General features: G+C 52.6%; 10 protein-coding genes across 10 annotated transcripts; 7 read left to right on the top strand and 3 right to left on the bottom strand.

The window, feature by feature from the left end:
* Nucleotides 1-3232: 3232 nt before the first annotated feature.
* BDP55DRAFT_506504 (uncharacterized protein) lies at nt 3233-3490 on the top strand (the record flags this gene model as incomplete). The annotated part of the gene is made up of 1 exon (XM_060567671.1): nt 3233-3490. A coding segment is annotated over one exon (258 nt), but the record flags the coding sequence as incomplete, so codon positions are not given.
* A 54-nt stretch (nt 3491-3544) lies between these two features.
* On the top strand, nt 3545-5115 carry BDP55DRAFT_621811 (uncharacterized protein; the record flags this gene model as incomplete). Its single annotated transcript, XM_060571353.1, has 2 exons — nt 3545-3621; nt 3670-5115. 2 exons carry the CDS (start codon nt 3545-3547, stop codon nt 4814-4816), a joined length of 1224 nt encoding a protein of 407 aa, XP_060423317.1. The 3' UTR covers nt 4817-5115.
* Nucleotides 5116-7615: 2500 nt separating this feature from the next.
* Nucleotides 7616-9091, top strand: BDP55DRAFT_637776 (uncharacterized protein; the record flags this gene model as incomplete). The annotated part of the gene is made up of 1 exon (XM_060573030.1): nt 7616-9091. One exon carries the CDS (start codon nt 7616-7618, stop codon nt 9089-9091), a length of 1476 nt encoding a protein of 491 aa, XP_060423316.1.
* A 1380-nt stretch (nt 9092-10471) lies between these two features.
* Nucleotides 10472-11651, top strand: BDP55DRAFT_637775 (uncharacterized protein; the record flags this gene model as incomplete). Its single annotated transcript, XM_060573029.1, has 7 exons — nt 10472-10550; nt 10740-10970; nt 11074-11138; nt 11215-11293; nt 11384-11402; nt 11440-11492; nt 11563-11651. 7 exons carry the CDS (start codon nt 10472-10474, stop codon nt 11649-11651), a joined length of 615 nt encoding a protein of 204 aa, XP_060423315.1.
* Nucleotides 11652-12270: 619 nt separating this feature from the next.
* On the top strand, nt 12271-13780 carry BDP55DRAFT_396458 (uncharacterized protein). Its single transcript, XM_060567244.1, has 5 exons — nt 12271-12499; nt 12548-12641; nt 12759-12948; nt 13004-13319; nt 13370-13780. Coding segments are annotated over exons 1-5 (783 nt in total). The 5' UTR covers nt 12271-12497; the 3' UTR covers nt 13551-13780.
* A 1712-nt stretch (nt 13781-15492) lies between these two features.
* BDP55DRAFT_637773 (uncharacterized protein) lies at nt 15493-15951 on the top strand (the record flags this gene model as incomplete). Its single annotated transcript, XM_060573028.1, has 1 exon — nt 15493-15951. The coding sequence occupies one exon, from the start codon at nt 15493-15495 to the stop codon at nt 15949-15951; it is 459 nt and encodes a 152-aa protein (XP_060423313.1).
* A 1032-nt stretch (nt 15952-16983) lies between these two features.
* On the bottom strand, nt 16984-17184 carry BDP55DRAFT_532026 (uncharacterized protein; the record flags this gene model as incomplete). The annotated part of the gene is made up of 1 exon (XM_060567850.1): nt 16984-17184. A coding segment is annotated over one exon (201 nt), but the record flags the coding sequence as incomplete, so codon positions are not given.
* An 889-nt stretch (nt 17185-18073) lies between these two features.
* BDP55DRAFT_396356 (uncharacterized protein) lies at nt 18074-18727 on the top strand. Its single transcript, XM_060567243.1, has one exon. It carries the CDS (start codon nt 18198-18200, stop codon nt 18567-18569), a length of 372 nt encoding a protein of 123 aa, XP_060423311.1. The 5' UTR covers nt 18074-18197; the 3' UTR covers nt 18570-18727.
* A 1554-nt stretch (nt 18728-20281) lies between these two features.
* On the bottom strand, nt 20282-21124 carry BDP55DRAFT_637771 (uncharacterized protein; the record flags this gene model as incomplete). Its single annotated transcript, XM_060573027.1, has 2 exons — nt 20282-20775; nt 20815-21124. 2 exons carry the CDS (start codon nt 21122-21124, stop codon nt 20282-20284), a joined length of 804 nt encoding a protein of 267 aa, XP_060423310.1.
* Nucleotides 21125-22171: 1047 nt separating this feature from the next.
* BDP55DRAFT_637770 (uncharacterized protein) lies at nt 22172-22672 on the bottom strand (the record flags this gene model as incomplete). The annotated part of the gene is made up of 1 exon (XM_060573026.1): nt 22172-22672. The coding sequence occupies one exon, from the start codon at nt 22670-22672 to the stop codon at nt 22172-22174; it is 501 nt and encodes a 166-aa protein (XP_060423309.1).
* Between the last annotated feature and the right edge of the window lie 15 nt (nt 22673-22687).

Below are 22687 nucleotides of genomic sequence, written 5' to 3'. Positions count from 1 at the left end.
AACTTTTCAAAGACCCCCCCCCCCCCCCCGAAGCATCATGGAGGGCCATGGGACGCGCCTGATCAGTGGTTATACCCGAGTTATTTGGTTGTGAACTAACATTGCAGGAGGAAATGTCGAAAAGGTGTCAGAAAAGCGGAAATGAAAAAGACAGTCTTAGTGAGACAGTGAGTGTTTCTACGTGCACCGTGTATTGATACTGTGTTTGGCTTACCGAATACCACATTTCGTCGAGCAATCAGCGAAAAGGTAGAATAACAAAATAGAAACCTGAGTTATTTTGAAAAGCCTGCACAGAATATATTATGCTGTCCGGGCGATGGTGCTCTTGTATCGCAGAGGATCTTCTTTGTTTGGGGTGCGAGGAAAACACTAACTTCACCCGGGCGGCGACATGACCTAGTCACCTATGCCCTATGACCGTTCCCGGTTACAGCAGCGAGCTTGTGAAAGGACGAATGTGGCAGTACGCATATGTATCGTTCGCACTCTAGGATGAAAGTCTTCCGCAGACGAGGGAGCCAGTACAACCGCCCGTCTTGCCGGCAATACCTTGTAAGCAGGGCTATGGTGTGAAAGTGCCCCCCTTTCAGGTGGTTGAACGGTACTTCTCTGCTTCGTACGCCTCCAATACCCGTCTGCTTCCACCTATGACTCTAGCATCACATGACCAACAAGCCCCGACACGAGAGCTTGCGGCTAGGCGCACTCTCCGCTCATGCTCAGGCCCCAGCCCTCGAAGATGTCATGCCCCTGCCGTGCCTGCAAGTGCGCGCGCTTCTCGCCGCCGTAGTCCTAAGTGAGGCCCGAGGTCCTGACCCGCCATGGCCAGACACTGGTGACAGGGCAGGTGCATGCTGAATGAGCCGACCGTGTTGCTTAGGTGCGCGTCGCCAAAAGCCTACCTCGCCGTCCGTTGTCCTGCCAGGTAACGCGATGAACCGTATGCGGCGGCTGATCAGACGACAGCCTAACAGCCCTTCCCCACTTCTTAGGAAAGACACAAGGTGACAAGTACGAGCCTCGTCACGGCCAGCTCAGCGTAAGCGAGAGTTGCTGATTTCCTGCTCGTCATCGACCTATGTAACATTGTGGAGCAAAGTCTCCCTGGGCGGGCTGACGCCAATGACCCAACCTTGAGGCACAGCGGGAGTGAAGCTTCGTGTTTTGTTGCAAGGGCCGTTTAAAGTCATCGGTCATCCTGTCAATGGCGTTGACACGAACAAGGATAAAGTGACAGAAAACAGAAACGCTTGCGAACTCGGGATGCTGACATCCGGCTCCCTGCCGGAAATGGCGATGACCTTTGTTGATCACTCCAGCTTTTGCTAAGCTGAACAAGCATGCAGCGCGGCGACGGAAGGCTCTCTATCAGGACTTGGCGTAATCAAATTATCAAAACACTGATTAGCCAAGGCATCCCCTGTCAGCGTGGTGGAGGGGGGTGAGGCAGGAGTGAGTGGGGGTGGCATGCCGCATCTGTACCATCCGTGATGGGCATGGCTTTGTTGGTGTAGGTAGGTACTGCAGGCAGAACCCAGGATGTTGACTGTGTCCACAGGTACCGTGAAACTACCCACGCACACCCCTCTGACTTCAATCCCCTGCACTATGAACACGCCCCTAGTCTCGGATGGATGCTGACACCTGGGCGTGCCGGGGTGCCATTCCACGTGGACCGGTGGTACAGACATCGTGTCGCCCTGTGAGCCAACACGGGGGTTTTTTGTGGCGGTCCCCCTTGCCGATGTCACTGCCACCAGCCGATGGTTATGGGCACAGTTCCTAGCCAGTGCTCACTTCTCCTCGTACATAGTGAACAAGCTCCAACGCCTCATCCCTTCGGGCCCCATAATTCCCTGATTGGTCCATTGCATCTGCTTGACGATGTTTGTCTTCGCCCAAATGAAGGTAACGTTGGCGCCCGTTAGTCTGGCGTCAAATAAGAGGGGTATGGCGCTAACAAAGCTGCCATTGAGTTGCTCTTCACCGACTATCTTCGGACGTTGCAGGAGCCCGACAATCGGGAGAGCTAGGCAGCTCCCCGTCTGGGCACGCGTGCGCCGGGCTCGTCGCACAGCAAGGCACGGTCACAGTGTATACACGGGTGTACGGAGCGTGGGATGCAGAGATCGTGCTAGCAGACGCCATCAGGTTGCAGGAGAGAGAACAGGCGATATTGATAAGGAAATGCGTGAATCGCCGTTCGTATGTTGGAAGAGAGCGCTTCCCCATTTCGATGCGTGGCTTACTTTTCTCCTACTATGTTTCTGAATGCATTTCCCTCGCTGCCTCTCCTTGAGCTGCAAATTGCCGTAAGTGTTCGAATAGACTGCCACGAAGTAGTCGACAAGCTGAATGACTTGTGCCAGTTTGAGAGATAAAAGAGTTGTCTGTGTGATAAGGGCTGGGAGAGCTGGAGGGGGCAGGCCGTTGTACCTGAACCAGCCTCGACTTTGGCGAACCATCTTCCATGGCGAACCGCAGAAGAGGCTTTGCAGGCGACCAGCGCGTGTCTTCTGGGAAACAGGGTGGGCTGCGTGACTCGCCCCGAAGTCGCCCATGATCGTTGCCTTCAGCTGGCTCACCGAAGTTAGGTTGAACACCCATCCATGCCTCTCGCCTCCTTTAGAAGCCGTTCACAAGGCGTCAAAAGTGGTTCGCCCGTTCACTCAAGCTTCTGTGTTTCTTAAGATGGGGTAGCCTGGACTTGAGAGTCGTGCAGCATGACTGACTGCAAACTTCGTACTTCCAAGTGAAGTCTGGATATCTTTTTGGGCGACTGACCTACCGACAAAGGTGCAACGCCAGAATGACAGAGCTCGATAAATTCAGCGACACGGACTGAAATTTCTCGCTCAAGGCCAAGCAGAATACAAGGTCTTCGGATTTACCCTCTGAAAGTGTCGCACTCGAACAGACGATGGGCGACCGCTCTCCTGGTCGAACCAACTTCGCGAAGCGCAGCCGCGACAAAGATCTTCCCCAGAATGCCGACGGTGACGGCTCACGCAAGGAAACGGTGTTCATGAACGAATGGCATCCGGACGAGGGACGTCAGCCAACGAACCCGAATCTCACAGACTCTCCGAGAGTCGCGTCCGGCCGCAACTTCGAGCCCCGTCCTGCCGAGTTCGACAATACTGAGGTGATGATTGAGCAACCCGAGACTCATCCCATCAGTCAAGAACAATTGGTGGCTGAGGTGAAGGGCATTTACGCCAGGCTTGTCATGGTTGAGAGCAAATGCATTGAAGTGGACAATGCACAGAGTTCAAACAACCAAACGAACCCCAAGCTCAACAACGAGCAGTGGCAAGCCCTGATAGCTTTACATCGGACGCTGTTGCATGAGCATCATGACTTCTTCCTCGCGTCCCAGCATCCCTCAGCCAGCCCAGCCTTGCGACGGCTTGCCAGCAAATACGCCATGCCGGCGCGTATGTGGAGGCATGGAATTCACTCCTTCTTGGAGGTGCTGCGTCACCGTTTACCCGCTTCGCTCGAACATATGCTAACGTTCATCTATCTGGCGTACTCTATGATGGCGCTCTTGTACGAGACAGTGCCAACTTCCGAGGACACCTGGATTGAATGTCTTGGTGACTTGGGAAGATACCGGTGAGTCACCTGCTCCGCTATTGGAGACCCACGCTGACAGCTGCGCAGAATGGCCATTGAAGACGATGACCTGAAGGACCGCAAAGTGTGGACATCTGTTTCACGGCATTGGTACTCCAAGGCTAGCAATAAGGCTTCAACTACAGGCCGCCTGTATCATCATCTTGCAATTCTGGCCCGTCCAAACGCTCTGCAGCAACTGTTTTACTACACAAAATCTCTCTGTGTCCAGATCCCCTTCTTATCTGCAAGAGAGTCGATCATGACCCTCTTTGACCCGCACCTCAACGGGATCCCAACGCGTCTGCAAGAGATTGACGCCGCGTTCATCCGCGCGAACGGTATCTTGTTCAGCGGAATGAATACGGATCAGCTTGAGTCGTCTGTTTGCGAATTCGTCGACAGCTTGGACTTCCACATTGCCCGTCACACTCGCCTTTGGCTTGAAAGTGGCTACCATATTTCCGTCGCCTTAGGCTGCGCAATCCTCGAGTACGGCAGCGAAAGCAATCCCATCATCAGAGCCATAAAACTAGGCAGTGTCGACGACGCAGACGTCCCAAAGGATGTGGCTGAGACTGTCATTGCTCCAACTCAGAAATTCCTAGACGCCCTCGACTTTGCAGCTCGCACCCACAACGTAGTGTTCAGACGATTCGGCGACGACAACACTAGACCCTACTTACACGTCACCCTCTCTTTTCTCTACCACATGTCTCAGTTTCCCGCTGCAATGGCACTTATAGAAGAAAAGATGCCGTGGAAACTGATTTCCTTGCTCCTCAACACGATAAACTCCAAAGACATGTCCATTAAGACCATCAAATCCGAGGAGTTCCCTCGACCAGACAAGGGTGATCCTCGTCCTCTCCCTGACGATTTCGCGCAGCGGGGTCTTCTGTGGGTTGAGAACTATTACCCCAACGACTGGTTCACGGCCGCAAAGGTAGATGACGACGAGAAACACTTTGAAGTCGCATCAATGATGGAAGAGCGTTCATCTCGTTGTCTATGGCTGGGTTGTCGACTAGCAGCGACGAGCACGTGGTTGACCTACAACAAAGAAACGAGCCAATTCGGCGTGGCGTCCCACTATGAGATGAATATTGACTTGAGCAGCGATGCTACGCCCCAATCCAATGGAGAGGGTGTCAACGATACGAAAACGCCAGGTGCTCCAGAAGCGAGCAATTGATGGTGCTTCATCGGGGGCTTTGTGAATAGGTTACGATAGAAGGTGTAGGACGTTCTCTGCGTGTGGCTTACTTGGTTGTATTCCACGAAATAAAGAATCTTCTCGGTGTCAAGGGGCTTGTTGTTTTGTTCCTGGGTTTTTTTTCTCAACGCGACATTCCCCATAGTGTTGTTGCTCAAATAGAGTAATCTTGGTCAAGTTCCTTGGAGCGTTGTCCGTGCATTGTATTACCCGTGGCCCGTGCAATAACATCTTTTTGTGGGCGGCCCTCAGGAGGATACCATCTCTGCCAGTGGAGGAGGGCGAGACGCAGTCTTGCGCTTGGTCTTCAGTCAAGCCCTGCAGGCCTCGTGGGTGTCATCCGCATGTGGGACGAGTTCATCCACGGGCGGAAAAGCGTTCATTCAATGTGATGCATCTCTACTTGAGGCTTTACGAAAAGCTGCCGAGGGGCCGAGCACCAACCAAACGTCTACCGTACGAGAGTCGAGTCGCTCAGTATCTGGCTGGCATTGCATGTCCAATAAGGGGTCCAAGTCGTGTTCTTGTGGATGAGCCATTCGCGGCTCCTCAGCGCAGCCAATCCACGACCTGTACTCCAACGGGCCTCCCGTATGCGCTTGCAAGACTTCTCTCGCTTGCGTTTCGTGCTTTTCTCTTTCCATGGAGTCAACGGAGGCCGATGCGGGGCATTGACCGTCTCAGCTGCGACATCGAGACTATCCACTCCGGTCGATGATTCGTTTTCGTACCCCAGCAATTGTTCCTGTCCTACCGACGACCAAGGCAGGGTATACGCGACGGTTTTCTCTATCTTACTCGATACTCTCTAGAGTCAACGTATGATCTTTGCCCATTTCTTTGAATGCCTTGTCCCAAACACTATAGCGGTCCAGGTGTTGGAACCGATTCATCGTGGCACCGGCACAGGCTAAGCAAATTCTCTTACGTCGATCGAAAGAGCAATGTGAGAGAGTCTCAAGGTTGTCAAAGTGGGTGCGACTTTCTTCATGCCCATCAATAATGTACCGGATTGGATGCACAGGCCTTGTAGTTCGAGCTTCTCGAGACATGAGAATGGCACGAAGAGTGGTTTGAGAATCTTTCAGAGCGCTCTGATTTCCTGAGTGTCTGGGCCGTCATATTCGCTCAAGTCAACAGATCTCAATTTCTTCAGGTTTCGAGAAGCTTCAGGAAGCATGAAGACGCGGTATGAATAGGCTCCGTCTGGGTTGTCGTCGTCTGTATCGCTTTCGTTGGATTTAACTGGGTGAAAGACAAGGTTCTCTACGTAATCTCCCAACCTCGAGGTGCTGATGCGAACGAGTTTCCGCACATCAATACTTGAACACATCACATCATGGTTCTCCTTGGTAAGGCCATCGTGGATTGCGAAGGGTGGAAGTTTGAAAAGGCACAGGTCTGGGTGAGAGGGCACGGAACGAGGCAATTCACCTGGTCACAAAACGACTGACGAGTGACGCTGTCAGGTCACGATGAGTGTGCGGGGTCCACCTTGCGCGCACGCAGCCCTGCCCTGCTAGTACACACATAACTCGCGCAGCACGCATAGAATTAGGGGAGGCAGGTTTTAGCATCACCAGCAAAGGGGACCTAACTAGGAACTCGCAGCCTATTCGCCTATCACTCCGTACAGACCTTCGAGACTGACAGACGCCCATTTAAGACTGGATAGCCCATCGCTCCAGGACCCAGTCAGCGGTTGCGCCGTGGTCCAAGCTTCGGGGGTGGATATACCTGTAGTAAAAACTGGCTCCTGATAGGCCGACCTGGGCGAGATGCACTGTGCGAAGAGCCGACAAAGCGTCATCGCATGTTCCGCGCTGGCTGGGCACAACGCAGAGGCCAAGGATGGCCCCAGGCTCTGGCCATGTCTTGCCGCACCGGTTGGAAGCAGCAGCATGTGCCAATGGCTGGCCTCAAAAGCCTCGAGGATGAAACTGGCCTCGGCCGAAAGGTGAAGTCGTCCTTTGGCCAGCATTAGGCTTTCACGGTCTTGTGCATGAAGGCGAATGAATCCACAACCGCCGAGATGCCGGAGGCCAAGACCCGCGGACCCAACCAGGGAACAAGCAGGAAGCAGGCGCCAAAACTGCCTCGGACAAGATTGTTTGTCAGAGTTCGACGACTGATTGGTTCAGAGTTCCCCTCTGCATTGGCGTGTAACGGCCTCTGAGGGGCTCAATGCCCGGCTAAGCCAATCATACGAAAGCCTGATCTTGTCGCCGGTCGGTCGCGTGGGCGGACGTCGCGTGGGCGGACTAACGAATTGCCGATCGCTAACGTCTCCACTCGCCAGCCCCATCATTACCAGTGTTTCTCACTATATAGAGTGTGCTGTACCGCCCCACCCCTTTCTTACTTCCGTTGCGCCCTTCCATCCACGCCAACTGCCGTCTCCTACTTTGTCCTGCACACACATGCTGCCATCGACCGACTGATCTTGTTCTTCGCACCGCGACCGCTCGGTTGGTTGTTTTCCGGCTCTTTGTGCGAATAGGACCGGATCTTGTTGGAACCGATCAAGCCCGATACCTTCCGGCCGAGATCCGTCACCCGCAAGACTGGTCATGCTACTGTTCGCACAAGAGCCCGACATGCACCTCGAGCTTGGTCGTGCACGCCAGGACTCGTCTTGTTCACAGCTAGCTACCTTGCGGAGGACTCAATCCAAGGGAGGGAGGGATGAACCATTACCACAGTAAGCCATCCTCCGCTGCGTCCAAACGCCACATTCCATGCACGCTCATCTAGGACAACAAACTCAAGCGAAACAACATGTCCCGAAACGTGGACAAACCAACACATAGAAGTGAGAGCGTTTATGCTGTGCGCGAAGACCAAGAAGGACGACAGACCACATTCATCGATCAGCTGTTCAGACTGAAGATCACATTTCTTCATGGATCGGTATGTTTTCGTCTTAGCGTCGGCATCAGCAATGGGGACAACAATCCGTTTCGTATCTATTTGCAAGTTACACCCGACCGTCTCCACTCACTCGAACCCACCAACTGCAACTTGAATGACGAAAGCACGTCATTGAAGATGGCGATGTATCGCCAAGGCTGTACAAACGATGTGTGCCGCCTCCATTTCCGATTGCATAGTGGCGTCTGCGCACAACTTATCGTGCCGATGGATTTCGGATGTCGTGAGATTCTCGATGAATCCGGCCGACGTGGTTACGACTCGCTTGCCTCGCTCGCGGCCACTTCGTCATTCTCTGTCTACGTCCCGTACAACACAACCATCCAACGGCAGCTCGATCAATGTCAGACTGCTGTGAAGTGTTTTTCGAAGTTTGCGGAAAACAGGCAGCAACTTCGATCATTTCAACTCGATGTGGACCCGCAGAGGCTGTACGCTGGTAAAGGTGGCAGGGTTGTGGACCATCGCGATCGAACCGATTTTCAGCCGGACTGGGAACGTGACGGATCTACTACGCCAGCGACGATCGATTACGAGGACGACCCGCGGTATCTCGGATTACCTCCCCAGTATGATGGATATCCTGGGCAGGGGCTCACGACGACCTCGGCTGATGTGCCGAACTTGTCCGAAAGTCCCGCAGTTGACTGTGCGCCACCGGACTATAGCGCCACCGAACGCCCACCCGACGGGCCTCGTATCAAACGTGCGTCTTCTATGGACGACGACGCACACCAAAGCTCCAAGAGAATTTGCTCAATCGCCTCAACTCCCACACTGGGTTCGATAGGAGACGGACAACAGCTCGATGTGAAACCGGGATCTCAGCACGGCTTGACGCTCCAGCTTGCACGTCTAGAGCGATGCGTGATGCAATGCCAAAACCGGATAATACAACGAGAAGAGGACTTTCGGGGTGCCTTTGACTTTGTGCGGCACCGGCTGGCGGAGGTTGAGAATCAGAATGCGTCTTTAAGTAAACGGCTGGAGGAGGTTGAGGGTCAGAATGCGTCTTTGAGTAAGCGGCCGGAGGAGATCGAAGATCAGGATGAGTCTACGGATAAACGGATGGTGGAGGTTGAGGATCGGGTTGAGATTCTGGATACCAGGGTGCTGGAGGCTGAACAGCTCGGGCAACAAGTGCCGGATACGTTGGACGAAATGCGTGAGTTGGCGAAGGACACGATGGCCGACGTAATAAACGAGCATATGGAGGAAGGATGCGGAGGAGATGTGGCTGTCATGAAAAAGTATGTACACAAATACGTCGCGACTGGGTTAGCCGATTTACGGACGAAGATATGTCAGGCTCTTCAAGACTAGAGAAATTTGCCAACTCGAAGCAAGGATAAGTCAATAAATTGGGGGCGAGCTGCGTCAAGCTTAGGTATGCTGGCAGTCTACGCGCGTGATCGCGCTCCCAACGATGGTCACGACGTGACTCCTAAGCATACGCAGACGACGAGTCACTATATGTGGCTTGCAAGAATGGTCCTGTGCCACACCAGAGAACAGGGAACAACTCTTGATGATGTGAGGAGCTCTGGCACCCTCCATGAAAGTACCAATTCGCTTCTATGCAAGTCCTGGCGGCCGCAGTCACCCGAGGGTGTCCATAGGGTGTTCCTGTGGACGCAGGAATGAGGGACGAGAGGGGGCTTCCCGGGATCAAATACTATGCAAGACAGGCAGCGATTTCGTATGTTTCCCGTCGCCGCGACACTTGAAAGTCAATTCAAGCTGAGATGCGCAGAGAGGCAGCTTATTTGGGGCTGTAGAGGTCGTCGATTACCCTAGCTGGCTTGTTCCGGCCAGGGGGCAGAGATGACTACCTGTCAGGGGTTTGCGCGTTGTTGGCAAACAACCACATGATTGGGTTGGACTGAATTTGCTATCTAGTGTGTGATTGGTGCTCTGCCACGGTGGCCCCTTCTGCGGCGCAATAGTCACCCAATTTGGGGTGCTTGGCAGGCCAGCAGGCGGTACCGACACCCATGTCCGCTGATACTCGGAGGCGTGTCGCGACTTCCAGGCTCGATGTCACGTACGGAGTAGTGTACTTGGTCGTGTGGACTGCACTCCCCGTTGGTGCCAGCTAGCCAGGCCCCTGAGACAGGTTAGACCGGGACTGACAGATGTGATGTGATGCAGACACTTGCGTCTGTATTAGTCTTGGCCGCAAATCTTACCCAATCACGTCTACTGGCCGAGCAAGTCCGGCCCATCATGCTCATCCCGAGCCACTGACGAAACAAGCGGGACTCACTACGGCGTGGCATACCTTTGCAAGGTTGACATGGAGAAGTGGAGAGTTCCGGGCTGATTTGCAGGCTTCAAGTGGATCTGTCCGTGTCGGACAAGTCAGAAGGATTCAATCTGCTCTGCGAGCGATTACGAGCAAAGCGGCGAGGTATACTTCATTGAAACGATTCGCAATAATCCTGGGCGGTGGTGGACCTTTGCAATGAGGTCAGCTTCCGGCGACGCTGGGCACAACTTCGATATCTGCGCTGATCTCTCTACTGCGGAGGCGGCCCATCTCGTTCTCGATGAACGAAATCCTTGAACGCCCCTTGATTGCCAGGTCTCTGGTAAGAATAACGGGACCCAAAAGGTCATGGTGATTATGACGGTCAATAGCGCTCGGTGCAAGAAAGAGCTTTCCGACATGATACGAGAAGATTCGACCACCTATCCCTGAACATGCCCTGGACAGTGCTTGGCTGGCTTGTCCATTTGCTAATTCTGGCGGCCGTGACATCTCTCCCACCCACCGTCTTGGGTATGAAAGTTGCGGACTGCTTCCGCGTCGACTTGCCAGCCATGGGGTGGCAAGAGTACAGGGCCACCTCTGGGTTGTAGGAATATCAACACCCGGCCCTGTGTTCTTACCACCGCCTTCCAGCGTAACCGCCTTGCTTCTCCATACCTCTTATGCAGTCGTGCCATGCATGCTGCGAATGAATCTCAGCTGAACCCTGGAGGACCAAACGAGGCGACACTATTAGAAAACGCGGACCGGAACCCAGGGTTCTGGCAGCCATTGCGCCTCTCAAGATATTGGGAAAACGTAAACCTCCGCCTCGAAACCCACCCGGGGTGCACGACCAGGGCTTGGAGGAGTGCAGCAGGCTGAATTACAGATCAGTACACCAGGAGTCCACCCCACTGATGGCCGTCCGCACGATCGCCTCGCGCTCATGTGAGTCTGTGCCTGTTGGAATCCAAAACCTGCTAGCAAGGTTTGCCACATCCGACGCGCGCTTGCTCTCACATTTTTCGTGCTCTGCTGTGCCCATGATAAGATCATAAGGGTAGTGGCTTTGGCGGAGCAGTCTCAATGCGGGCAGTGGCCTTGCATGTACTTGCAGTGCGCTACCAGCCATATTGACACCGGCCTGACATGGGCAACTGGCGGTGCTTGACAAGTACTCACTGACCGGCAGCCACGCTCCGGTCCTTCGACCGGTATTGCCCCCCACAAAGTTCACGGAACGGGGTGGGCCCCGGGGCAAAACACGCACGGTCAGTGATCCGGGTTCTTCTTGTTCGGTCCCGAAACCGGCCAGCGGTTTGGAAGCTGGCGCTTGAGCACTGCTTTGTCATGTGGTTTAGGCGGAAGGAAGTCTCACTCGTAAGTGCATATCAACGATGCTACCCAAACCTGCAAGGTCGCTCTCTGGCGACAACCGCTTCCTCGTTTGCGCAGTCGGTTTCAGGGTCCGTACGTGTGATGAATTTGTGAGCCAGCGTCATGCCATTTTGATCGAAACTTCAAGTACCGATCATAATAGCAACAGGTTCTCATCTGGCAGTGAAGGAAAATCGCGACAAGGGAACCCCCAACCTCGGTATTGTCAGGTTGAGAACACCTTACATCTAAGCATACGAATGCATCTTCCCAGCACTCTGATCCTCTTCTGTGGAGTCTGGATCTCCCAAATTTGACTTACACTTGCCGCTTACGTGAAGGCGCTTGGTAGCGGAAGGCAAGCTCAGCCCGGGAAACACAGCACAGGGGACGGCTTTGGGAGCTTGCCAGCAGGTGACTGGATCATAGACATCGTGAGGGGGCGAAACCCCAGATGGCTAAGACTGACTGAGATCGTTCAGATCGAAAGAAAGTTAAAGCTAAAAAAGAGAAAGAGAATTTGGTCTGAGAACCACGGCTACGCTTCCGCTCGCACACGCGGACATCAACCCGTAACATTCTGGTACGTTTCCCTGCCTGTTATCTACCTCTAGCGGATTATTGGGCACGTACTGAACGACTTTCCAGACGGACGTAACCTCCTCAATCTATAGGCTTCCTTTATGCCGTGAAACGGGAGTCTGATAGTTAATACTATCGACATCGGCCTGGGCTTGGGCAAAGTGCAGCACTGGTTCGCACCCCACGAGACCCGAAAACATCGTCCTCAGCACATAGAAGCTGGACCACCGGCCAGCTCGAAGACAAGTCGGTGACTAGCGGATTCGCATACCTAATTTCGCCTTTTGTCTCCGAGGGAATTGCGCTCTCCACTGAAAGCGTGTGACTTCAACAAGGAAAGGGTCTGGAGAGGGACTGCGGATTTGTGGCCTTACTCCTGCGGGTATCAATATGTCGCTTTCCCACCGTCCGCAATCTTGACGCCCCTGATATAAATAGGCGGCTTTCTCCTCGCCTGGGACTTCTCCTGGTCGTCGTTCTTGTCATCAACATCTTCATGTGCATTCGAGCTATACAATGTCAGTGATATCACAGCACTCTTCATGTGAAATCTAACAATCTGTTAGGAGGAGCCAGCGCCGCCCTAAGCGCAAAGCGCCTGACGGAGGAGATCTGCCATGGGGTGGGTTCGCAATTGCAAAGAAATCTCGCATCCGAAAAGTAAGTCGAAGTTCTGGGAAACGCTTTCGTTGCTCTATGAGACCAACCTTCCTTCCGTGGTCTGATAAAGGAAGGAATCAAGCAACATCAGCATTGAAGCTAATTTACTCTTCCCAGGCATGCAATGAGTGCCGTACATTGAAGACTAAATGCTCCATGGAGGCGCCATGTACAACCTGTCGACGGCGAAAGGTCGAATGCTCTTTTCTAAGAGAACCCGGAAATGCCGACAGATCTCTGAATCCCGGGCAGAGCTTAGGCGTGGAAGTAAACCAGTTCGAAGGCGCAGTCAATTCCAAATTTCCAGGTTAGAAGACTCCATTCATCTCAAATCACAAACGTCAGCCTCTGATCTATGACAGGCCACTTGAGAAAGCTATCGCCAATGCTCAATGATTACAATGCATCTGTTACAGCTTCGGGGGAAGATGCCGCGCTGCAACCAGAATCCAGGTCTGAACCTCCAATGACGCATTGGGTAGTCTACGAACAATTCAACTCGGGCAAATTGGTTCACAGCGGTCTGTGGGGGTCAAATTGTGTGCCCCTCGATAGCGTGCTTGGTTCTCACGAGCTGACGCTTCAGGCCATGGAGCGATATCAGTGCCTGCGTTCGGAGCGTGGTTATCATGATGAGTACTTGAATGCTCTGATGATGGTGTTTCCAAATATGGCGATGTAAGTAAACTGCCTCACTCCACCGGGCTGCTCTAATCATGAGTTTACAGTCGAATTTTCTACGTGGCTTACTTGGATCATTGCCCTCCTAATCCTTTAACGCCTTTTTTGGACTCGGAGACAATTCACAACGTCGACCTCACTCGTGTTTACTGTTGTACTCCATCAGAAGTACTTAAGATGGATCATCATTTCAGTCAATCGATTCCAAGTAGAGATATGAGAAACTAGGTGAAGAGAATGTCACCTTGAAGATCTGCCCTTTACGGACCGTAGAATGTGTGACTCCAACTTGACACTGGTCGCAGATAATGGCAGAACGTGATGTCAATGCCTACAACACAGATCTCTCCTGCTCGGCCGGTGTCGGCTACGGAAGCCCGCTGTTTCTCTCTATAGTAGAAGTCATTTTACCATCCCTGTCCAACTATCCTCGCGTAATTGGCAGCGACCTCATTAATGGCATTCGATACTGTTCTTGTACGGATCCATATGTACGTCCGTTCATGTCATGTTGACGATATAAATGTCGGATTGGAAGTCCAATTCGACCTCGAGGCAAGGGGCCCGCGCAGGGGCCACTTACAGACCGTACTCACGAGATCCACGGTCTGCCCAACCTACGGTTAGAACCTCCTTTTTACACCTTACGCAGAAGTTAAATATATATCGATTTGACCTCTTCGTCACCCACGGTTCGAACCATCCCTGTGATAGGAATACCAACAATAAATGACATCGCGGTCGGCAGTGAAGACAGGCCTTACCCGTGTTTGGCATCTATCGCCTCAGCGTTAGCATTGGCCGCAACAGCTGCCGGCGTTTTGTCACCATCGATATCGCCACAACGCGCTCTCTTCATCTTCACAGTCGGGCCAAAGTTTTGGAAACGTAAGGACAAGACACAGGGTCTGGCAGAGGCGGCATCCTCGAACAACACCAATGCGCGACGGGGATCCAAGTGCAGAGCAGCCGTCGAATGCAAAACCAATGCGAACGGTCTTCGAGCCATACGTCACTCAATTTGTTCAGATGATTTTTTCTATATGCCACGTGCATCACTCCGATGATAAAGAGAAAATCTGTCACGAAACAGGAATGGTATCAGCACTTGTCAAGCATCTTTCCACGTGCTTTCTCACGTGGATATCACACTCACTTAGTATATAGACATCTCTCATGTGCTCATTTTAGATGGGTTACTTCAAGCCACTTTAACCCACTTCATATGCCCATTGCTGCGTGCCATAGCTCGTGACAAAATCGATGCCATTGTAGTGAGACTTGAGGATGACTCAATCTGCAACATCGGCAATCTTTGGCTCACGATGGAGAACAACCCACTGTCGAAGCTCCAAATCGATCCATGCTATCGTACATAGTGTTACTACGAAGGCAGAAAGGAAACCATGAGAGACACACAAAAGGCCATTGTAAGTATTACCTGAAAGTTCCTGTACATGACCATGTTGAACTGTTAGTTGGTGATGTGGTACTCATTTATCGAGAGGTCGGTTCATGTGCGGAATTTGACACGATCACAAAGGTTGCCGAGGATTGTATCAATACAAAGCACATATTTCTCGGAGATCCCTCAATGGCATCGTTGACTACAAACTTGCGCAATATGGATGTCTATTACTAGAGAATAGACTGCATTATCTTCATTCTGTCTGAAATCATTTTGGACATGCTTTGTGACAGCTATGACATACAACAACTTTGTCGCGAGATATGGGTGAGGTTAATGCTGCCCATAAGGAGTGACCCACTTTTTGTGACAACTTTTCATCCATGATTGCCGTATTCTGCCATCTGAGGAAACTGTTGACTTCGAAATAGCATTTCTGCGGAGCCTTCCAACGGCGTGGTCCTATGAATCCAGTTGCTAGATGATCCTTGTCCGAAGACTGCAGCAGCTGATGAAAATCAGCTTCTGTGTTGGAGGAGGAGAATGGTGTCATTGACAGCAAATTTAGCATAGCTTGTGCATGTCTGGAGCTTAGGTGTGCATAATCGAGGCCGTCTAATTGTGGGGCAGATGAAAGCTGAAGGGGACTCGCCTAAGGATTAATATTGCTGTGCTGCTCGTGCAGAGACCCAAATCTTCTCCTTCCAACCTCAAAGACGACTTCACGACATCTCTCAACTGCAACGATTGGCATTCTACGCGATGGAATCCGGATGGAAACTGATAGCTTTCACAAAAGTTGACTCTCAGGTTTACGCGCAATACAAAGACAAATGCGGAACAGGAAGCCTCAGTATTTATGATCTTTTACCATATAGGTCTCACAGTAAACGTTATCCTAACCACCGAATCCGCGCCTACGCCGACGAGTTTCCCTACGCACCGGAGTTTTTTGCGAAGTTGCGAAGACTGAAATTGCAGATAGATGAAAGTCAGGGAATCAAGAGTGGGCGTGAACACACATGCGCCCACAGGGCCGCTGGAAAGCAGTGGGAGATCTTCTTGCAAACAGAAGATCCCGACACTTGGTTCAGGTTTGTGGCTGAAACCAATCACGGTGTCGTTGGAGAGCAGAATGACACCTTGGACACTCGGTTTGTAGCCTGGATGAACAATATGGAAGACTTCAAAGAATGGGAAGAGCGTAAGAAGAGTCGGTGATCCTTCATACAGTAGTCATATGGCAAGCCAGTGTTAACAATTTTTAGGGAGTAAAGGAAAAGCTGTGCAACCTCCCGTACCTCTGTGGCAAGAATACGAGCTGGACAGATAGTGTGTTGCTGTTCAGGAGCCAGTGTTGCCTAGGGCTGCACGTCGGTTCAAGGAGGTCCAAATTCTGTATCGCTAGTTTACAGGCCGTCGCACTGCGCAAATCAAAGACTGCCATTGTCGCTGCGATGAACCCGAAGCCCAAGTAGAAATGCGCTTCATTGTTGATGGTCTAAATGTGTGATATTCTCGCTGTGACGATGACCTCGGCTATTCTTGGGCGGCGGATGGACGTGGAAACGATCGAGCCTACCGACCTGATGCATGGTTGACTTGCTGGCTGGTCTATCTCATCAATTGGAGTCCCGGGTTCCAAGGGAGACCGCGAGCTGCCTTGCTGTTCTTAGGGATCCATACGATAGCGGCGATGAGAAATACTTCGAAGAATCTTCACTGGTCTCCTTGGACCATCTTAGCCTCCGCCCACAATTCAGATCTAGAGCCCTTCTGATCTCACCGAGATTTGCGAGTCATGCAAAGTGGTGCGCAATGCCTCTTGCGCAGCATTCAGTTCCAACGGTCCGTATGATCGGAACTCGGCTTCTCTATGTTCATTGCGGTCTGGTCGAAAATATGATGAAGTGCTCACGTCGTGGGCTGCAATCAGATCCTCGGTTCTGGCAATGCGAACACAGCGGCAGGTAGTCATTTTTGTATGTGCAAATGTTACCGTTTTATCTTGTCGCATCACCGTGGATCCATCTCTGCTTTAGCCTGATCCGTGGCTTAATGCGCGCCTCCAAACAGTTTAAGACCTCCGTGATACCGCTCGACCCCGCGCGAATCAAACAATCATTCGACCTTTGTCGCCGTAGCGGCAATTCGCTCCGGCGTTTCTATTCCACAACTAATCATATCACCATTCTTTATTGTGGTAACCATCGGGATCGGCTGTATCATACAGCCTGTATAATACAGGAGACATTGGGGAACTATGGGGTTATCCTCGTTCGTGTTGATGCGGACCCTCTCGGGGTACTGCTTTAGGTCCGCGACCACATGGAAGGTATGACAGCGCTTGAGGAATGCGTTGACGGTAAAAGACTTCTGCTGACGCTCCCAAAGAAAGTTGCGTCGGAAGGACTCGGTCAGCTCTGTCGCGAGCATTCTCCGTCGTCTGCCCCTGAACATGAGGGTAAGAAGAGAGTGATGCGAGGTCAGGCCAAACGCGGAGTCGACACGCTGAAAGGAAGTCTCCTCGCTGATGATAGACCTGCTGTCGTTGACGATCGAGACCTTCCAGTCGGCGCTGTCATCATCATCAATCGCGCATTCGTCGCCGTAGTCGGAATCTGGGTCGTCAGGTTGTAACCTGTCCCTTTCCACGGGAGGCTGGAATGAAGGCGTTTGCCCCTCGCCTATCGCCTCCTTACCGAGGTCAAGACTGGCCGAGTTCGGCATACGCTTCTCGCTTACATGGTCACGTTTGCCGGCAGGAAACGAGTTAGACCAGGGAGCAGCAGCAAGAGGAACGGACCTAGGGGACAAGTTTAGGCGTCTTCTTTGCTTTCGAAATCGACGCTGCGAAAGAGTTAGGGGATGGCTAGTGAGCGTATCGGTTAGCTGTTGGCGGCGATGGGCGCTTAAAGCTCGGTACAGGAAGATAATATGTACCGGGAACTAACTTCTCCGCGAGTAAGCTCGAGTAGCTCCATTGAGGTGGATTAGAAACGTCAGCTACTAGTAAGATCTTTGATATCCTAAGAATTCATGAACTCGTCGGTCTGGATGGCGTCAAGAATCGCGGGGAGGACGTGCGGAACGGGAGACTTAGACGGAAGAAGGGCTTGTAATGGCTTGCGAGAGCTCGAGATCAGCTGTCACAGGAGACGTATTGATTGTACGATAACCGATGCTCATCGGGCCAGTCACCTTGAAATAGGATGCTGATCGACGGTCAACTTTCTTTCTGGTGGTGGCATTCGAAGACCCTGTTCGCGACAATGGTGCCGTATGCCGATGCTGGCATGCTTTCTGTCACCGCTCGACGGTCTTGCGCGGAAGCGTGTAGAGAGCGGACTAGAGTGGGGACTCACTACCGTATGCGGGCCCATCCTCATTTCCCGATTGTCCAGGTGCAGCCGACGCAGCCAGTATCGAAAGGGGCACGCACTATCGACGGATAGGTTCCTTAGCCGATGGGCGAAAGTGCGGTGGTGTTGTGGGGCTCGAGACCTTGGAGAGTCATGTTGATCCGACCGGCATCTAGTTCCATAGGTAGGCCCTCGTCACGGACATTCTGCTACCTTGGGCGTCGAGGTTGGTCCGCCATCTCAGCTCCGCCACCTCAGGGCTCAGGGCATGGTCCTCGACTCCAGCACTTTACCGGCTCCCGGAAGCATCGTGAGCAGTTGGCTGTCGTACTTTCGCAACTTTCCGCGTTGGTCAGTTCTTTGCTTGTTGTGTGGACTCGAAGAACTATGATTCTTTCGACGCCGTCTGGGCACAGCACGGTTTTATGGCTTCCAGTGAGAGGTGTCCGCGATGGTTCGCACGTCCGACATTGCTGAGAGCAGACTACGAGCAGACGACGAGGCATGCTGTGAGGCATACTCGGAAGCATTAGAGACCCGGAGACCCGTCACTTGCACGTTGCACCGGCATTCAGGGGCCTGGACCCGGCAGTGGTAACATCAAACGCACGATGGGGGCAAAGAGTGTCGATTCAATGGAGAATTATCTCCGGTCTAGCTAGGCAGGTTACTGCAGATACATTCCGCCCATCCGTTGGCCCCGTCGATCTCACTAAACCAAACCCCTAATACCCCTCACGACTATCGGTTGTACTGTCCAGAGTCAGTAAGACCTGGGTATGATCGGGCTCGTCACTTACGACAACGCATTCTTCGCAACGCACGCCGTGAAAATTGACCCAGCTGGCGCAGTCGACACCGTGCTTGTATCTGTTGACGCAGGGGCAGCGATCCATCGTTTCGGCTTCGTTCGCTTTCGATCTTGTGATGGCTCGTGGGTAGAAGTGTAAGACGCGCCGGTTGTGGTAGAAGTGAGGTGTTGATGCTCTTCGGATTCAGGAGTCTTCCTATCAGCACCAGTTGGCCTTTATATGTCCTCCTCCCGGATGCCCAGCTCGTGCCACAGCTGCCCCAAACGGACACGACCGCAGAGCCGGCGCCTCCATTCGCAAGGAGCCACGGTCCGATGCCCAAGAGACCGCCTATGCCGCCGGCAACCAACGGGTACTCGACGGCATGTCCGCGATTGGCCCCTCTCCTGGTGCAGGATTCTCTCGAAGGTCGGCCAACACCAACGTTGCCGGGCGCTGCGCTGGCTGTCGCTGCGCAAGACATGAAGTCGGAAAATGTAGCCCTGATTGGCTGGGCTAGCGTCTCCGTGCGTATGCCAAATGCGGGCCGTTCTAGGGACGCTACAACGTGAGATGAGCGCCCCACGTCGTTTGTGCCATGGCACCGGGGAGGCTGCAAGGACGATGCAAGATGCACCGGTCACACCCCCTCCATCTTCTCCTACTGACGCCCACCCCTCACACCTATGTCATCACTTACACCCCCTCTGTTGAGGACGTGCACGCCCGGCCGCCCACCCCCTCCTGGCGAGCTCCAAACCCCACATGAGATACATAGTACTGTATGTGCATCACTCTGCGGCGAGGCTCGAGCGCCCCTCAGCCAATAGCGCTCGCTCTGGCTGCCCACGCCCGCCCTTAACCCACTCTGCAGGGCTGCTGCCCCGATTGTGCTTCGGCTCGAGATGCCCCAATCCGGGCTCCGGGGCTGTTGCGAATGCGCCAGTCGTTCCGCCATTGCGTCCGCAGATCGCCCTCTGCCAATGAGCTCGCCGGGCTGTCACGATGCTCTGAAGGATCCCGTTGCGCATACTATCCTCTTCCCCCACCCCGAGTCACAAAGGAAATGCCTAGCAGCAGCAGAGGCGGCTTGAACAGAATTATAGATTTGGCTTGGGCATAGGATACACTCTGCGGCATGACGACTTGACTACGCCTGACTTCGGTTTACGCATCCAAACTGTCCCCTTTCATTTTCTACCTAGTGATCTCTTATGCAACGAGGCCAATGAAGACGCAACTCTCATTTACGCGTCTCGCCTATCAGCCGACAAGCGAACTCGTTTCGGTCCAGGCTCATCTACGAGATTCTCTCTGGGTCTCTTCATTCGTGGCGCGCTAGCGCGAATGACATGCCTATAGTCGTCAGCTTACGCATGTCAATCGTTGAGACCGACCCTACAGTAACATCTCTACGCCTGCTTCCGGTTGAAGGTTTGCCCAGGTAGAAAGATACCCATACAATCCTTTTCTTGCTCTCGGTGTCCTCCACAGGTCTCCAGTCTGAAATGCTCGCGCCACTGTTGATGTGGGGGGTACAGAAAATGAGCTTGTGCCCCGAGACACAAGTCCAGCTTCCTCCATCATCCGTTTGACCATTTGTATCATCTCTGCATGCACTCTCTCTGTACGTAGTTTGGCCAGTGTCTCGTTTGCTGGAGGGTCGTCATGGGGCTTCGCCGGCGATGCAATCAGTCCGCCGAATTGAATGTCGACGATAGCTTCGGCATGGAGGGAACTAATTCCATTTTGATCAGCGGATGTCTCATTGAATAGCCCGGCAACAGCGGTACTTAGAGAGCTCTTCAAAGAGATGCGATGGAACCGTCGCTCCGGTAATGCAAACGCAAACGTAGTCATGCGAAGGCGTAACGTCGAGAGCCTTTCCGTAACTGTTCTTGTCAGTTACATCAAGTGTGCGATCGATTAACCGACTTGCCTGCAATCTGAATAATCAAAGTCAAGTGATTCTGCTCTGATGCCGAAATTTCCCGTCACAAATCTGGTAGATTTGTCGCTGATGATGAACCTTCCGTAATTGACTGACTGGATGTTCCAGCCTTCGATCGACTGGCTGTCCCAGTATTTTCCGTGACGTTCCAACACGTCAAGAGCTACTTCACTGGAATCTTCTAGGTCGGAGACACCAGAGTCGCCGGATGAATCGCCATGACTTGAGGATGTTTCATAGCCATAAAGTGAGAATGCATCGTTGCCATAAGATCGGGTCTCCGCTGCCATGTTGATGAACGAACAGAATATTTTGTCGATACTAATATGGGCTCGACCAACACATTTCCAGCTCTCTTCAGGGCCGCGACGGCTTTATAAGACGCTGTCAGCGGCGCACGGTCTCGTCATCCCGTCCTTTAGTATGTAATCAGGTGGGCCTCGATCGTCCATTGCTGGGTCTGGGCTGCCCGGGCACTGGAGTTGCCCAAGGATAACCCCTTGGCCAACTCGAGCTGCTTTCAGGGATCTTCGGGACCAAACCACACTTAGGAAGCAGCTTCCAACGTATTCGGGGTATTGCCGTCAGCCTGTCTTATTCACAAGCAGTGTCGACAACGCCACGCTCCTCGCTCATACACCCTCTCGGCCGGCCCGGCATCTTGAGAGCCATAGACCAGTAGCAAAGTACGAGAGACCGGCCGCCTCATACCTGAGGCCTTCTAATCGAGTTTCAGTACATCAAGTCCATCACTTTGAAGTTTGGCTAACCATCGTGTCTCCTGGTGCACCTTGTCGTTCCAACGCCGCTGACATTTCACACTTGACGCCAAGAGCTGCTTCGATGAGGGTTAAATCATGTCTCGGGACACACGTAGCGCCTTCTCTGTCGTTTTTGGCGTTTCTTCGTTGGGGCAGCCTTGTAAAGGAGGTTACGCTCTGGTGGCTTGAACGATGCAGTTTACCCCACAGCTATCGCGAAACTTTGGAACGTGATGTGTAATGTACGCAAGCAATTGCTAAGAAGCGTAACATCCCCAAATATTACGATGATACTGTGCATCACTTGCATGCGAGAAAGATCATAGCGATTTCTTATAATGCAATCGTTTGCGCAGCGTTCGTTACGAGGTGCCTCCCTGTAAGTGTCGTTCGGAATTGCCATGCTTCGTGAGCCCGCAGGCAACTGACCACTAATTCCTGCCCCGCAGTCATCTCCCACCCCTTCATTTACAAAGCGAGGCCACAGACATTTTATCGAAACACCGCGTTGCCGATATGCAATAGCTTGAAGACGATCAGCCTCAGATCTTTTGCCGAAGTACGAGGGGGAACTGACTAATTGCAATACGCATGAAAGAAAGTCTGGGAGATTTCCAATATCGCTGCTTTCACAAGCTCATCATCCAAACCAGGCCGTGCAGACCCTTCGTTCGCGATAGCTACATTTGCTACTATGAACTGGATCATTGTCGATGCAAGCCAATCTTCCAGTTGAGGTCTTTTTTCATCCTTATGATGTTTGACGGGAAGCTTGCGGTGTTCGATTTTTGGTTGCATGCCGATCTTTTTTAGATCACGTTCGATATTGGAGGAACCGTGACCGATGTGTTCTTCTGATATTTCTGAAGGTTCGTACAAGATCCGAGATAGTTTCAGGAGAGGGGATGTTTCGGGCAGGCTACCCTCGTCGGTGAAAGGAATCATCTCGACTACTTCTATGTGGAGCACACCTGCAGTTGCAAGGCAACTTTGCACGTTCCTGAGATATTCTGGCCAGTTTTCTATGTACCCGATCACTCGAGAATGGATCAGATCGTACTTTCGCTCCTTCCACATCATGCTCGGGTCGAC

This window comes from Colletotrichum godetiae, assembly GCF_030913485.1.
Source record: "Colletotrichum godetiae strain CBS 193.32 chromosome Unknown BDP55scaffold_72, whole genome shotgun sequence".
Taxonomy (NCBI): domain Eukaryota; kingdom Fungi; phylum Ascomycota; class Sordariomycetes; order Glomerellales; family Glomerellaceae; genus Colletotrichum; species Colletotrichum godetiae.
The sequence above is the reverse complement of the archived record's forward strand: the minus strand, read 5'-3'. Positions and strand labels throughout refer to the sequence as shown.